Source organism: Gopherus flavomarginatus, chromosome 1, assembly GCF_025201925.1.
Source record: "Gopherus flavomarginatus isolate rGopFla2 chromosome 1, rGopFla2.mat.asm, whole genome shotgun sequence".
NCBI classification, from domain to species: Eukaryota; Metazoa; Chordata; order Testudines; family Testudinidae; genus Gopherus; species Gopherus flavomarginatus.
In genome coordinates, this window is record NC_066617.1 from 131,497,316 (window position 1) to 131,514,712 (window position 17,397).

A 17,397-nucleotide genomic window follows, 5' to 3' on the forward strand; every position below is an offset into this window, starting at 1 on the left:
GCTAGTGTGTGTATGTAATTGTATGTATTTTTATATGGTGTAGATCTAAATAAATAAGACACCTATCTAAAATCCTAAGTGCTCTGACACAAGTTAGAAATACACCTCCTCCCGCCCCAAATCTAAACCCATAACAGTCAACAAAACTCAACCCTGTACAGAACTCCTGCAAAACTCTTCTATACATATAGATGGGCCAGATTCTAAGCTTGTGTAAATCTGCATAGCTCCATTGACTGCACCAGCTGAGGACTTGATTCATGTGTAGTATTTGCATATGTTATTTCCATAAAATACAAATATGCAAACCATATATAAGCTATGTATATAGATATTTTTTTCTCTAAATAAAACTGTGATATACCTAACCATGGCAATGCTTATTCTGAACTGTGTAATGCAATCTATTATCTAAATGTATACGCGGATTTGGTATATAATAATATATATTGATTCATTCACACTTAGACTTGGAAAAGTAATTATTACGCTTTTTGCATCGAGCCTCACTGATCTTGGTGTAACTCCACTGACATCAGTGGAGTTACACCCAGGATAAATTTGGCCCATTCTCTTCCTCCAGCATGTTGGGTCTGATTCTGTTGGGTGCTGAGACTTGTACCTCAGTGAGGGTCGAGGGTCCTTAGCACCGCACAGGATCAGGTCCTTTAAGCCCAGGGTCTTTTCATTGAAGGTAATGATTCATGAACTAAATGTATGTTTTCTCATGTTCTCACTTGCAGGATGATGATGGGAAGATTTGGTAAGTAACACATTAACCTTTGGAAGTTGCCCTATTAAACACAGTGACAAAGCATCTGTATGTTTCTTATAAGTGTATCTTGGGTAGCCCAGGTCAGTGGAGCAGGCAATTGCACAGGGCAGGAGCACATGGCTGGGACATCTCTGTTACTGGCTGTGGGGAGTCCTGCCTGAAGTGCCAGGGAGGAGTGGGGAATGGAGCACAAGGAACAGCTACCAAAAGAGCCAGAACTACTTCTTCGAGTGATGTCCCTGTGGGTGCTCCATTGTAGGTGCGGCAGCACCTTTGCGTCTGGAATTGGAGATCTTCAAAAGCAGTGCCCATCAGACCGCAGATGTGCATCTCTCCTGCCCTGTGCTGTGAAGTCTGACCCGTTCCTTCTTTACCACCTGTGCTCTGGAACGGAACAGTTAGCAGATCCTACTTCGTAATTTAGACAGTCTCTTACCTGTTTTTCCCTCTCATAGTTAGTTAGCTCCTTCATTTTCTTTTCTTCTCCTTCATCCTTAAAAAAAAATAAATAAAAGAATGTAATTAGTTTTTTGTTTTCCCTAATTCCTGTCAGGGATGCTACTCCCTCACCCTTATGCCTGGCTCCTCTAGGTTTAAGAGACCCTCACGCTCAGTAAGGTTGTCTGCCAACCCTCACTCCCTTCCCGCACGTAAGGGAAGATCATCCTCTGTCCAGGCTGACACTAAGAAGAGAGCGGTCCCACCCTAAGCTCCTGAGGTGCAAACTGTAGGAATGCCATCCCCAGCTAGATCCGTGGTTCTAACGGCTTCTGACCAGAGGCACAAAGCTGCTCCTACACTACATCTACACTACAGCCAGGATCAAGGCGCTGAGATCAATCCACAGGCAGTTGATTTAGCGGGTCTAGTGAAGACCCACCAAAAATCAAGAGCAGATCGCTCTTCAGTCGGCAGGGCTGGCTCTAGACATTTCGCCGCCCCAAGCACAGTGGCATGCCGCGGGGGGCGTTCTGCCAGTCGCTGGTCCCGCGGCTCTGGTGGATCTCCCGCAAGCGTGCCTGCAGAGGGTCCGCTGGTCCCGCGGCTTTGGTGGACCTCCCGCAGGCGTGCCTGCGGAGGGTTCACTGGTCTCGTGGTTTTGGAGGACCTCCCGCAGGCAGGACCGGGAGGTCCACCAGAGCCGCGGGACCAGCGGACCCTCCGCAGGCATGCCGCCGAAGGCTGCCTTCCTGCCGCCCTCCCGGCGACCAGCAGAGCGCCCCCCACGGCATGCCACCCCAAGCACGTGCTTGGCGTGCTGGGGCCTGGAGCCGCCCCTGCCAGTCGGCCTCTGTACTCTGCCCTCCACGCTCTCAGTTCTGAGAGAGACTGTCGGGATTACAAACTCCTACAAGCTATGGCTTCAAAAAGTTCTCTGGCGCCATCTGCTGACCCTTTTCCATATCACAGCTCAGCACCATGCTCAACACAGGCAATAACCAGAGATCACCCTCAGGCGTTCACACCGCTGTCAGGCCTCACAATATCTGACACTCCAGATTCTTCACTCCTCAGACAGGAGGTGTCCCAAGTTTCACCCACTTCTCAATCGACATATTCTTTGCGCTCTCCCACAAGGACAGCATCTCCTGATGTTGAGTAGGACATGGGTGATTATCAAGACTCTCTTGCCTCATCAACATCAGGGCAATTGACATCAACTTATCAGCCTTACCCTGCGGCAATTGAGGGCACTCAGCCTTTTCAGGGGCCCCCATGGATGCAACCATATATTCCCTCAACAAAAATTGCCCTACCTATTAATGGTGCACTACTTGAACCTGCAAACCTTCTTTGGCAGACTCCAGCCTCTATCCCCGCTACATGCAAACGGGCAGATAGGAAATATTATGTACCTGCAAAAAAATGTGGAGTTTTTATTTTCACATCCGGCCCTGCATTCCCTCGTGATGAATGTGGTGTAAGAGAGAGACCATCAATGCCAGTCCCAATCCGGTCATCCTGACCAAGACTGGAAATATTTAGATCTTTTGGGCAGAAAATCCTATTCATCTGCTACCCTCCAATTTTGAATTTCCAACTACAAGGCCCTTATGGCCAAATATCATTATAAAATTTATTCTAAGCTGGAGGAACTTTACCAGGATCTGCCAGAGGGAAAAAAGGGAACAATTCCTGCCCCTCATTTCAGAAGGTCACTTAATAGCCTGCATGACCCTGAAGGCCTCCCTGGACTCAGCTGATACAGCTGCCTAGTCTATTGCTGCTGCGGTAATAATGCAACGTTAATCATGGTTGCATCTTTCAAGATTCCCTAAGGAGGTGCAATATACGGTTGAGGATCTCCCGTTCGAGAGACAAAAACTCTTTTCTGAGTGCACGGACAACTCCTTACACTCGTTGAAAGATCCTGAGCCACTCTAAAATCTCTCGGTATATACATGCCACAGTCACAACAAAGATCAGGAAAATATCAGCTCTCTCCACAATCTCACCCTCAGCCATACTACTCACAGTGGCAGTTTGACAACCAACACCGACGTCACTGATCTGACGGGCACAGACAATCGCCTGCATGAGGGACATTGTCCCACACACCCTCTAATAAGCAGGAAATTTGAAGGTGTTGTTGAGGTCCAGAGAACCTCCTGCCTGCTCCAGTTGCCCATACAATCTGTACTTCCATCTACACACCAACAGTTTGGCAACTGCCTAGCTCAATTTTTACCATCTTGGATGAACATTACCTTGGACAGATGGGTCCTGGAAATAATAAAGGAAGATTACTCCGTTCCCTTCCTAGCTATACCATCCTGCCAACTCCCCTCCCCCTTCAGGGACCCCTCTCACAAGCCCATTCTGGAGTGGGAGGGTGAGATATCTTCAACTGGGAGCCATAGAACTGGTCCCTCCACAGCACAGAGGATGCGATTTCTGCTCTCACAACTTCCTGGTACAAAGGAAGTCTGGTGGTTAGCGCCCCATCCTAGACCTTCTCAATCTCAACAAATTTGTCAAATTACAACATTTCAAGATGGTCACCCTATCCACCATCATCCCAGCACTGGAACAGGGGGATTGGTTCTCGGCCTTCGACCTACAGGATGCGTGCTTTCATATTGCAATACACCCTGCTTACAGACATTTCCTACAATTCATCATTGGCCACGGTCACTACCAGTATAGGGTACTACCCTTCAGACTATCCACAGCTCGTGACTTTTTTCCAAAGTACTCGCAGTGGTCATGGCCTTCCTCTGCAAACAAGGCATCACCATTTCTCCGTATCTAGATGACTGCCTTCTCAAAGTGCCATCTGAGAGCGAAATGCTCCTAGCAGTCCACACTACAATGACACTTGTTACAAAACTGGGCCTCCTTGTTAATTCTGAAAACTCCACACTAACCCCTGTGCAAACGCTGGAATTCATTGGTGCTCTATCCAATGCCAAGTGGGCAAGAGCGTTTTTATCACCTCATAGGTTCACAGTGATAACACAACTCTCAACCACCCAAGCATGCCCCCAAATCCCGGCACATACATGCCTCCAATATCTGGGACCTATGGCTGCCGCTACATTTGTGGTCAAACACACGAGGCTGAACATGCAGTGTTTTCAGGGCTGACTCCATACAGTATATCTTCCTCACAAGCACAGCATGCAAAAACTCCTGTCCATGCCAACCCAGGTCAAGGACTCACTGCTGTGGTAGACATGGCCTGACAATGTCTGTGCTGGGGTCCCTTTTCTGCAACCTCAACCTGCTGTGATACTTACCACTGATGCCTCCCTCTTCGACTGGGGAGTGAATCTATGCAAGCACACTATGCAGGGCACATGGATGCTCACTAAGTCCACCTTACATGTCAGCCTCCTGGAACTGAGGGCGGTCTGCAATGCCTACAAACATTTCCTACCACTCCTATATAGTAGCATGGAATAGCTTCCCTTTTTTCTCCCTCCTCACCCTGTTCTCCCATGGTGCAGATTCTGCTACAGCATGTGCCATATTGTGCAGTAGTTCTGTGCCTTTAGAATGAAAAGCAAGCATTTTGGTATTTCCTCTGTTTAACTTTTTTCCTTTCTTCATAGCATCTCTCACACTGTTTGTTTGGGACTAGGTACATCATCTCATTGTTATTTAAAATAATGAGAAATAATCTTCAAGGCATGTGGTCCATGAAGGACTTAGGAGACCTAGGTTTAAATCCCTCCTGCGCCACAAACTCTGCGACCTTGGGCAGGTCACGCAGCTTCACTATGCCTCTATTTCCATTCTGTAAAATGAGAATAGTAGCACTCCCCTCTCTCCTAGGAGTGTTGTGTAATTAACTATATTAAAGATTCTGAGATGCTGAGATACTATGGTGAGTGGAAGGGAGGAGTGGGCTTATAAATATGCTATGTAGAGCTTGGATAATAAGTAGATCTGTTTTTAAGCAAACAAATATGGAAATTTTTACAAATTATTTTACTGGATCTTCAAAATATGTCAAAAATTTGTTGAAATCTTTCAACAAAAACCAAAAAATTTCAGCTAACTCTGTAGCGGAACAAAACACTGAATGTTTTTCAATTAAATATTTTTGTTTGAAAATGTTCAGTATTTTTTTTATACTGAAAATCCAGTTTGCAATGTATCAGAGGGGTAGCCGTGTTAGTCTGGATCTGTAAAAGCAGCAGAGTCCTGTGGCACCTTATAGACTAACAGACGTTTTGGAGCATGAGCTTTCGTGGGTGAATACCCACTTCGTCAGATGCATGAGTGGAAATTTCCAGGGGCAGGTATATATATATCTGCAGGCAAGCTAGAGATAATGAGGTAGTTCAATCAGGGAGGATGAGGCCCTGTTCTAGGAGTTGAGGTGTGAAAACCAAGGGAGGAGAAACTGGTTCTGTAATTGGCAAGCCATTCACAGACTTTGTTTAATCCTGAGCTGATGGTGTCAAATTTGCAGATGAACTGAAGCTCAGCAGTTTCTCTTTGAAGTCTAGTCCTGAAGTTTTTTTTGCTGCAGGATGGCCACCTTAACGTCTGCTATAGTGTGGCCAGGGAGGTTGAAGTGTTCTCCTACAGGTTTTTGTATATTGCCATTCCTAATATCTGATTTGTGTCCGTTTATCCTTTTCCGTAGCGACTGTCCAGTTTGGCCGATGTACATAGCAGAGGGGCATTGCTGGCATATAATGGCGTATATTACATTGGTGGATGTGCAGGTGAATGAACCGGTGATGGTGTGGCTGATCTGGTTAGGTCCTGTGATGGTGTCGCTGGTGTAGATACGTGGGCAGAGTTGGCATCGAGATTTGTTGCATGGATTGGTTCCTGAGCTAGAGTTACTATGGTGCGGTGTGCAGTTACTGGTGAGAATATGTTTCAGGTTGGCAGGTTGCCTGTGGGCAAGGACTGGCCTGCCACCCAAGGCCTGTGAGAGTGTGGGATCATTGTCCAGGATGGGTTGTAGGTCCCTGATGATGCGTTGGAGAGGTTTTAGCTGGGGACTGTATGTGATGGCCAGTGGAGTCCTGTTGGTTTCTTTCTTGGGTTTGTCTTGCAGTAGGATGCTTCTGGGTACACATCTGGCTCTGTTGATCTGTTTCCTTATTTCCTCATGCGGGTATTGTAGTTTTGAGAATGCTTGGTCGAGATTTTGTAGGTGTTGGTCTCTGTCTGAGGAGTTAGAGCAGATGCGGTTGTACCTCAGTGCTTGGCTGTAGATAATGGATCGTGTTAAACAAAGACTGTGAATGGCTTGCCAATTACAGAACCAGTTTCTCCTCCCTTGCTTTTCACACCTCAACTGCTAGAACAGGGCCTCATCCTCCCTGATTGAACTACCTCATTATCTCTAGCTTGCCTGCATATATATACCTGCCCCTGGAAATTTCCACTAGATGCATCTGACGAAGTGGGTATTCACCCACGAAAGCTCATGCTCCAAAACGTCTGTTAGTCTATAAGGTGCCACAGGACTCTTTGCTGCTTTTACAGTTTGCAATGGAAAATTTCATCCAGACCCTCAAAATTTGGGAAATTTCTGTCTGCTTTAATAATAAGCTAAAGGCTGAAACCACCATAGCATGATATGAATCCAGAGCATAGATTGTGTCTAAAGTGATTTGAGAAAGTGATTTGGGATCAGTGCTTAATTTGTGCCAGGGTGTGCCAGGGCTGAGCCCCAGCATCTCTAGTCTTGGCAGTTCAGAGCTCTGGCACCTCTGTGCTTGCTGCATCAGTTATGAATGTAAAAAAATCGCTGGAGTCCTGACACCTCTTTTTTAGTACAAATTAAGCATTTTGTGGGACCAAGGGGGGGAAAAAAAGAGTTGGGCTAGAGTTCGGCCACCTCTTTGGGGCCTGTGGCTCTGGAGCCGCTGGAGAATGCACAGTCTCCCTTCAGACAAAAGGAAAATGAGTTTCATTGATTTCAGCATGAATACAACCTTCATCAAATGCAGTGGATTTACCATTACGATTCCAACAGAAGTAATGCACTCATATTTAGTTAGTTTGAATCAATTTAAATAAAATTAAATAGTGTTTGTGCAGACCTGTGAAAGTGTAAAGCACTATGGAAGTGCTAAATGCTTGTTCTTTACATTGAATACTCGGATGGAGGATTGGGGGAAATCAGGTCTGTGTTCAAGCCTTAATTCAGCAAGGCACTTACTTGCGTGACTAACTTCAAGCATGTGAGTAACTTCATTGCAGTTTGCTCTGGCCTTTAGACACCTATATTGGCTGACTGATTTTTGTTTGAATCTCCATTGTGTGTTTCCTAAGACAGGGAACAAAGAGAATTAACGTGCATAATTTGCTTCCACATATGACTATTACAGCAGAATTGATTTATCTAACATTGCTTTCTTCTGTTTATGAATCAGAACGAGATGCCTTTGACACCCTCTTTGACCATGCACCAGATAAACTCAGCGTAGTGAAAAAGGTAAAATATTTTACAAATTTGTTTCCTACTGTGATCAGTAGTGGATTTTTAAGCAGAAAGAGGTCCCAGAAGTCTGGAAACCTGTAGAAAATATTTGTGGTATCAGTGGAAAAAAATATGCCCATCAGAATCATAGAAATTTCACTCCAAAGTTACAACTGAAGTGCTTATCTTGAAGCTTTGTGGCTTGGCCCAGTGCTTATTGGAATCATAGACCCATAGACTTTAAGGTCAGAAAGGGACCATTATGATCATCTAGTCTGATCTCCTGCACAACGCAGGCCACAGAATCTCACCCACCCACTCCTGTAACAAACCCCTAACCTATGTCTGAGTTATTGAAGTCCTCAAATTGTGGTTTAAAGACCTCAAGGTGCAGAGAATCCTCCAGCAAGTGACTTGTGCCCCATGCTGCAGAGGAAGGCGAAAAACCTCCAGGGCCTCTGCCAATCTGCCCTGGAGGAAATTTCCTTCCCAACCCCAAATATGACAATCAGCTAAAACCTGAGCATGTGGGCAAGACTCACCAGCCAGCACCCAGGAAAGAATTCTCTGTAGTAACTCAGATCCCACCCCATCTAACATCCCATCACAGGCCATTGAGCATATTTACCGCTAATAATCAAAGATCAATTAATTGCCAAAATTTAGCCTATCCCATCATACCATCCCCTCCATAAACTTATCAAACTTAGTCTTGAAGCCAGATATATCTTTTGACCCCACTACTCTCCTTGGAAGGCTGTTCCAGAACTTCACTCCTCCAATGGTTAGAAACCTTCGTCTAATTTCAAGTCTAAATTTCCTAATGTCCTAATGTTGTTCTTGTGTCCTCATTGGTACTGAGCTTAAATAATTCCTCTCCCTTCCTGATATTTATTTCTCTGATATATTTATGAAGGGCAATCTTATCTCCCCTCAGCGTTCTTTTGGTTAGGCTAAACAAGCCAAGCTCTTTGAGTCTCCTTTCATAAGACAGATTTTCCATTCCTCAGATCATCCTAGTAGCCCTTCTCTGTACCTGTTCCAGTTTGAATTCATCCTTCTTAAACATAGGAGACCAGAACCGTACACAATATTCCAGATGAGGTCTCACCAGTGCCTTGTATAACGATACTAACACCTCCATATCTCTACTGGAAATACCTCATCTAATGCATCCCAAGACTGCATTAGCTTTTTTAACAGCCATATCACACTGGCGGCTCATAGTCATCCTGTGATCAACCAATACTCCGAGGTCCTTCTCTTCCTCTGTTACTTCCAACTGATGCCTCCCCAATATATAACAATTCTTATTATTAATCCCTAAATGCATGACCTTGCACTTTTCACTATTAAATTTCACCTATTACTATTACTCCAGTTTACATCATCATCCAGATCTTCCTGTATGATATCCCGGTCCTTCTCTGTGTTAGCAATACCTCCCAGCTTTGTGTCATCTGCAGACTGTATTAGCACATTCCCACTTGTGCCAAGGTCAGTAATAAAAAGATTAAACCGTTCCCTGAGGAACTCAACTAGTAACCTCCTTCCAGCCTGACAATTCACCTTTCAGTATGACCCATTGTAGTCTCCCCTTTAAGCAGTTCCTTATCCACCTTTCAATGTTCATATAGATCCCCATCTTTTCCAATTTAGCTAATAATTCCCCATGTGGAACCGTATCAAATGCCTTACTGAAATTGAGGTAAATTAGATCCACTGCAGGTATGTCTACACTACGGGATTATTCTGATTTTACGTAAACTGGTTTTGTAAAACAGATTGTATAAAGTCGAGTGCACACGGCCGCACTAAGCACATTAATTCGGTGGTGTGCGTCCATGTACTGAGGCTAGCGTCGATTTCCGAAGCGTTGCACTGTGGGTAGCTATCCCATAGTTCCCACAGTCTCCCTCGCCCATTGGAATTCTGGGTTGAGATCCCAATGCATGATGGTGCAAAAACAGTGTCACGGGTGATTCTGGATAAATGTCGTCACTCAATCCTTCCTCCGTGAAAGCAACAGCAGACAATCATTTTGCACCCTTTTCCTCTGGATTGCCCTGGCAGACGCCATAGCATGGCAACCATGGAGCCCGTTTTGCCTTTTGTCACTGTTACCGTATGTGTACTGGATGCCGCTGACAGGGGCGGTACTGCAGTGCTACACAGCAGCATTCATTTGCCATTGCAAGGAAGCAGAGATGGTTACTAGTCGTTCTGTACCATCTGCTGTGCCATTGTAAATTGGCGATGAATGATGGTTATCAGTTGTTCTGTACCGTCTGCTGCTGTCATGGGTGCTCCTGGCTGGCCTTAGCTGAGGTCGGCCGGGAGCGCAAAGACAAAAATGGGAATGACTCCCTGAGTCAATTCCTCCTTTATGATTTATTTAAAAATAGAGTCAGTCCTGCCTAGAATATGGGGCAAGTGTACTAGAGAACCAGTGTATCAGAGGACCAGAGAGCACAGCCACTCCATGTCAGATCCCACAGAAATGATGAGCTGCATGCCATTCATGGGGGGTGCCACTGCAACAACCCCCACCCGTTGATTCCCTTCTCCCACAACCTTTCTGGGCTACCGTGGCAGTGTCCCCCATTTGTGTGATGAAGTAATAAAGAATGCAGGAATAAGAAACACTGACTTTTTAGTGAGATAAAATGAGGGGGAGTCAGCCTCCAGCTGCTGTGATAGTCGAGGCAGGACATTAAACGGTGGGGGGGAAGAGGAGCCCAGCATCCCGCTGCTATGATAGTCCAGGCAGTACAGAATCTTTTCTTTAGACATGAAGGTGGGGCGGGGGGAGCTGATGGAGCTCAGCCCCCTTTGCTATGATGAGGATGATTACCAGCCGTTCTGTACTATCTACTGGGAATGACCGGGAGTCATTCCTATTTTTACTCAGGTGTCCCCGGCCAACCTCACCTGAGGCCAGCCAGGAGCACTCATGGGCTGATGATGACGATGGATAGCAGTCATATTGTACCGTCTGCCACCGGGAAGGGGAGGGGAGAGGATGCTGCTATTCATTGGCGCAGCACTGCGTCTACCAGCAGCATGCAGTAGACATAGGGTGACATATAAAAAAGTCAAGAAACGATTTTTTTCCCTTTTTCTTTCACGAGGGGGAGGGGGTAAATTGACGACATATACCCTGAAACCCCCGGACAATGTGTTTGACTCTACAGGCATTGGGAGCTCAGCCAAGAATGCAAATGCTTTTCGGAGACTGTGGGGACTGTGGGATAACTGGAGTCTTCAGTACCCCCTCCCTCCCTCCGTGAGCTTCCATTTGATTCTTTGGCTTTCCGTTACGCTTGTCACACAGCACTGTGCTGTGGCCTCTATCTATCATAGCCTGGAGATTTTTTCAAATGCTTTCTCATTTCATCTTCTGTAACGGAGCTGTGATAGAACAGATTTGTCTCCCCATACAGTGATCAGATCCAGTATCTCCCGTACTGTCCATGCTGGAGGTCTTTTTGTATTTGGGACTGCATTACCATTCATGCTGATCAGAGCTCCACGCTGGGCAAACAGGAAGTGAAATTCAAAAGTTTGCGGGGCTTTTCTTGTTTACCTGGCCAGTGCATCCGAGTTCGGATTGCTGTCCAGAGCAGTCACAATGGTGCACTGTGGGATACCGCCTGGAGGCCAATACCGTCGATTTGCGGCCACACTAACCCTAATCCGATATGGTAATACCGATTTCAGTGCTACTCCTCTCATCAGGGAGGAGTACGGAAACCGGTTTAAAGAGCCCTTTATATCGATATAAAGGGCCTCATTGTGTGGATGGGTGCAGCATTAAATCGGTTTAATGCTGCTAAAATCTGTTTAAACGCTTAGTGTAGACCAGGCCTGTATTTCTTTTGTCTAAAAAAATCTATTACCTTCGCAAAGAAGGAGATCAAGTTGGTTTGACACAATCTACCTTTTGTAAAACTATGTTGTATTTTGTCCCAATTACCGTTAACCTCAATGTCCTTGACTACTTTCTTCTTCAATTTTTTTCCCAAGACCTTGCATACTACAGATGTCAAACTAACAGGCCTATAGTTACTCGGATCACTTTTTTTTCCCTTTCTTAAAAAAAGGAACTATGTTAGCAATTCTCCAGTAATATGGTACAACCTCTGAGTTTACAGATTCATTAAAAATTCTTGCTAATGGGCTTGCAATGTCATGTGCCAGTTCCTTTAATATTCTTGGATGAAGATTATCTGGGCCCCCTGATTTTGTCCCATTAAGCTGTTCGAGTTTGGCTTCTACCTTGGATGTGGTAATATCTACCTCCATATCCTCATTCCCATTTGTCATCCTTCCATTATCCCTAAGCTCCTCATTAAAGACTGAGGCAAAGTATTTGTTTAGCTATTGGGCCATGCCTAGATTATCCTTAACCTCCACTCCATCCTCAGTGTTTAGCGGTCCCACTTCTTCTCTCTTTGTTTTCTTCTTATTTATATGGCTATAGAACCTTTTAATATTGGTTTTAATTCCCTTTGCAGGGTCCAACTCTACATGGCTTTTAGCCTTTCTCACTTTATCCCTACATGTTCTGACCTCAATAAGGTAGCTTTCCTTGCTTATCCTTCCCATCTTCCACTCCTTGTAGTCTTTCTGCTTTTTCTTAATCACCTCTCTGAGATGATAACAGGAGTACTTGTGACACCTTAGAGACTAACAAATTCATGAAATTGATGGATTTTCACTTGCTCCTCCAGCTTGATCTGAACCTCCTGCCTATGAATTTTTTCCCCTTTCTTGATAGTTTCTGCAACTTTGACTTGAAGTAATTTCAGGCCTCCTCCGCCTTTAGATCAGCCTTAGAATCAGTGAAGACTCCCATAATTTCAAGTGGGTTTTGGATCATTCTTGGTGTTTGTCAGCACTCTTCCATACAGCACTTTGAGAGAAACTACAGGTATTAATATCCAAAATAATCACCCAGTGTCTGATCTGAGCAATTGCGTTGTACGAGGGGTGCCCTTCCACAGTTAGAGAATCTCACTAGTGTACTGTGGCTGTCAGCGGGGTAGATATATAGGTTGTGATTCATCAGTTATGGCTGCAAGAAGTTTTATTACACATACACACACACACGCGCATGTATATATTTTACTTTCACTCTTAAACTTCACTTTCATTAACATATCCAAAGGGATGCTCACTTACAACAACTGGAACAGTCCTGTGGGTCTGTTCTCCTGATGCAGATCACAGGCCACTCTCTGTTCCACCTTCAACATGCCTCTTTTTGGGGGCAGATGGAAAAAGAAGACTAGCCATTAATGTGAGCCAGCTTGTGTTAATATATTCATCTGGAAGAGAACAGACAAAGACTTTGCATTATTCCATTAGCGTGTGCAAATACCAATGTTAAATTGTTGAGCATAAAACTGAGTAACTATTTTACATAGAGATTGGAACTGAAATTTGCTTCTTTGCATTACTTAATTGTTGTTGTTTGTATTACTAGTAGGGCTGTCAATTAATCGCAGTTAAGTCATGCGATTAACTCAAAAAAATGAATCGCGATTAATTGCACTTATAACAATAGAATACCAATTGAAATTTATTAAATATTTTTGGATGTTTTTCTACATTTTCAATATAGATTTCAATTACAACACAGAATACAATGTGCAAAGTGCTCACTTTATATTATTTTTTATTACAAATGTATGCACTGTAAAAATGATAAAGAAATAGTATTTTTCAGTTCACCTCATACAAGTACTGAAGTGCTATCTCTTCATCGTGAAAATTTAACTTACAAATGCAGATTTTTTTGGGTTACATAACTGCACTCAAAAACAAAACAGAGTAAAACTTCAGAGTGTACAAGTCCACTCAGTCCTACTTCTTATTCTGCCAATTGCTAAGTGTGGCGATGTACCTGCTTCTCCTCTGCTGGCTCAGTCCCTTGCGGCATTGGAGCCGCAGGCTTGGGCAAAGCAAAAGCCCTTCCCGGTCGCACAGGGTCTGGCCGATCCCTTCTCACCCAGTCCCTTGCTCAGTTTTTCCCTCCTTCTGAGGAGAGTGCAATCTGCCTTGCAGGACGAGTGTCAGAGTCCTGCTGCACCTACTCGCTGGCAGTTACTCTACTTCTCTCCTCTTCCCTGCCAGGGAGGGTTTCAAAAGGTCCCCAGCAATTGGGGCCAGCTGAAGCTAATTAGTTCCCTGGTAACCCCTGTTCCAGCTGAGCCTTGTTTCTCTGTGGCTATCTCCCCTCAATGGATAGGGAGAGGCCTTTTAACCCCTCTGGGACTAAGTACTACCCCTCTCCTGGTAGCTAATTGTCCTGAGTTTGCCACATAAGACAAACAAGTTTGTTTACATTGATAGGAGATATTGCTGCCTGCTTCTTATTTACAGTGTCACCTGAAAGTGAGAACAGGCGTTCACATGGCACTTTTGTAGCTGGCTTTGCAAGGTATTTATGTGCCAGAAATGCTGCTTCATGATTCAGCCACCATTCCAGAGGACATGCTTCCATGCTGATGATGCTCGTTAAAAAAATAATGCATCAATTAAATTTGTGACTGTACTCCTTGGGGGAGAATTGTATGTCTCCTGCTCTGTTTTAACTGCATTCTGCATATATTTCATGTTATAGTAGTCTCAGATGACGACTCAGCACATGTTCGTTTTAAGTACACTTTCACACCAGATTTGACAAAAGGCAAAGAAGGTACTGATGTGAGATTTCTAAAAATAGCTACAGCACTTAACCCAAGGTTTAACAATCTGAAGAGCCATCCAGAATCTGAGAGGGACAATGTGTGGAGCATGCTTTTAGAAATCTTAAAAGAGCAACATTCTGATGCGGAAACTACAGAACCCAAGCCACGAAAAAAGAAAATCAACCTTCTGCTTGTGGCATCTATCTCAGATAATAAAAATGAACATGTGTCAGTCCGCACTGCTTTGGATCATTATCAAGGGGAACCCATCAGCGGCATGGACACGTCCTCTGGAATGGTGGTTGAAGCATGAAGGGACATATGAATCTTTAGCGCATCTGGCATGTAAATGTCTTGCAACGCCAGCTATAACAGTGCTATGCGAATGCCTGTTCTCATTTTCAGGTAAACAAGAAGCGGGCAACATTATCTCCTGTAAATTGTAACCAGCCTTGTTTGAGTGACTGGCTGACCAAGAAGTAGGACTGAGTGGACTTGTAGGCTCTAAAGTCTTACATTGTTTTCTTTTTGAATGCAGTTTTTTTGGTATATAATTCTACATTTGTAAGTTCAATTTTCATGATAAAGAGGTTGCACTACAGTACTTATGAGGTGAATTGAAATTTTTTGTTTTGTTTTTTATAGTGCAAATATTTGTAATTGAAAATAGATATAAAGTGAGCACTGTACACTTTGTATTCTGTGTTGTAATTGAAATTAATATATTTGAAAATATTTAAAATAAATGGTATTCTGTTGTTGTTTAACAGTGCAATTAATCACAATTAATTTTTTAATTACTTGACAGCCCGAATTATTAAAGCACCTAGGAGCCCTAGTCATGGACCAGGACAGAAGAGGTGTTTTCCAGGATACATTTAAACTAACATGTTTAGGCTTGTGGCCTGGACAAGTTTTTATTTTTCCATTCTGAAACTGCTGCTAAAGCATTTTTTAAAAGTTGATTGAATTTTAAGTGAATGCTGTCCATTTAATATAAACTTTAAAATCTGACTCCACATCACCTCTAAAAATATTTTAAGCAGTTGGCTAGGTTGTTGGGATAAATACCTTTAGTATATATTTATACTACTGTTTTCCTCTGCTGAATGGTAGCAGATGTCTAGGGCCTTGCAGGCCAGGTTCCTTTTGGGATGGAAATCAGACCAACAGAGCCTGGGTATAATCTTATTGTAACTTGTTTATTTATATACACACATCAGTTCTGGAACAGAGGGGCCACAAACAGCACACAGACCATCCCTTCATTCAAGAATCTCAGCCCAGTGCCAATGCCCAGTTCTCATAGAACAATTTTGGTGCAAGAATTGACTCTGTTTAGAGAATTAAGGCAGGCAGCGCACACTCCTGCCGCTTACCATGGCTCCCCCGAAGAACCTGCTACTGAATCAAAACCACTATAGCATTTCCTCCAAGACTAAAAATGTGCTTGCATGCTAAGAAAAATAACTTGTGAGAGGTGACTCCTGCCATAATATTATTGCAATGAAGATAGTAATTTTCACTGCTATATCACTTTAATTCTTATTTTTTTTTATTTTTGTGCACTGGCAAAGAGGGTATTGTGACAATTGTTTACCAGTTGTTTTTTTTTTTAGACTAATGCTGTATTAACTCTACTATATGGGCATCGGTTCTTGTTTCTAACCTCATTAATCCTTGTTATTTTCCTTTACAGTCTCTGATCACCTTTGTGAACAAACACCTAAATAAGCTGAATTTGGAAGTGACAGAATTAGAAACACAGGTAGGAGCTTTATACAAGAAAATAAATCTCAAGGTATAAGCTACTAATTTAGGCCCCAGTTGCGCAAACTCTTTTGCGTACGCTTATCTTTATAGAATATCAGGGTTGGAAGGGACCAATCCCTGGACAAACTTTTGCCCCAATCCGTAAATGACCCCCTCAAGAATTGAACTTACAACCCTGGGTTTGGCAAGCCAATACTCAAACCACTCTCCCCTTTTATTCCCTTGGAGGGATACTCATACGTGTTCGCCTTATTTTGTAAGTGATTGTAATTGGCAGTAATGTTTGCCTCTGGCTGCTTCTCTTGCCCACTTACTGCACACATTGACTTATAGCAGATAGAGCTGGTAATTTGTAACCTCGCCTGGCTTCAGATAACCAGGGAAGTTTTAGAATATTTAATATTTGTTTGTGGTGCTGACTGTAATATATGGCTGGGTTTCAGACCAATGTTTCTAACACATCAAAGAAAACATTTGCAAAGCACTAGCTATATTAATTAAATTGTGGATGAGAGCAAGTCACAGCATGTCTTTCCCAATTGTGTGAATTCAGGCTGTTGATCTGAACCAGGATAAATCTTCAGTTGATTCAGTAATTGTTGTGGCATAGGTCTGTTGTGGCATAGGTCTGTGTTTAACTCAGATTACATATTGGATATCCTTCAAAGCACTATAACCCAATCAAACGTGAGTTCTGGAGACACTGGGGCATGTTTTTTTTCACTCAGTTGAGAGTATATCAGAAGCTTGCATAGCTCTAACTGCTGTAATAGAAACAATTGCACTGTGCAATGGAAGAGAGTTCATTAAAGATAAAGACTGCTTTAAAATGGGACTAAGTGGTTAACTTATTCTTTGCTGTTTGCCCAGGAGAGTAAGTGTGGGCACTAGATAGCCTAGGGAATTGGTTATGGACTACTGAGCATTTCATTTAGGTAATTGGTCTGAATCTGGCCTAGGCTGATATGGATTAAATTGATCATCCACTGATTGATGTTCTGGGGCCTTAGTGAATAGGAGGTTTCAGTCCAGTTCTGGGGCCTGGCTATCTGTATAACAAAAATACATTTGAGCTCTCTACTGAGACACCCATGATTAATTGGACTATGGAGATTTGATCAACCCCAAGAGTTTTGTATGATTGCTGTCAATGTGGTATCTGATTTATGGGTACAGGTCTTTGATCTCCAAGGGCTGTCAATCCAGCACCATTCACCAGGGCTGAAATGTATAAAGAATATAAAAAGTACAAGAAAATG

At 43.6% G+C, this 17,397-nt stretch overlaps 1 protein-coding gene across 7 annotated transcripts in view; it reads left to right on the forward strand.

Moving 5' to 3' along the window:
• PARVB (parvin beta) overlaps window positions 1–17,397 on the forward strand; it is a 219,384-nt gene that overhangs the window by 86,704 nt on the left and 115,283 nt on the right. For all 7 annotated transcript variants that reach the window (XM_050925049.1, XM_050925040.1, XM_050925031.1 and 4 more), the window contains exons 8-10: window positions 744–763; window positions 7,624–7,685; window positions 16,065–16,133. In XM_050925049.1, the coding sequence (XP_050781006.1) occupies window positions 744–763; window positions 7,624–7,685; window positions 16,065–16,133 (151 nt within the window). The remainder of the gene's footprint in view (window positions 1–743; window positions 764–7,623; window positions 7,686–16,064; window positions 16,134–17,397) is intronic.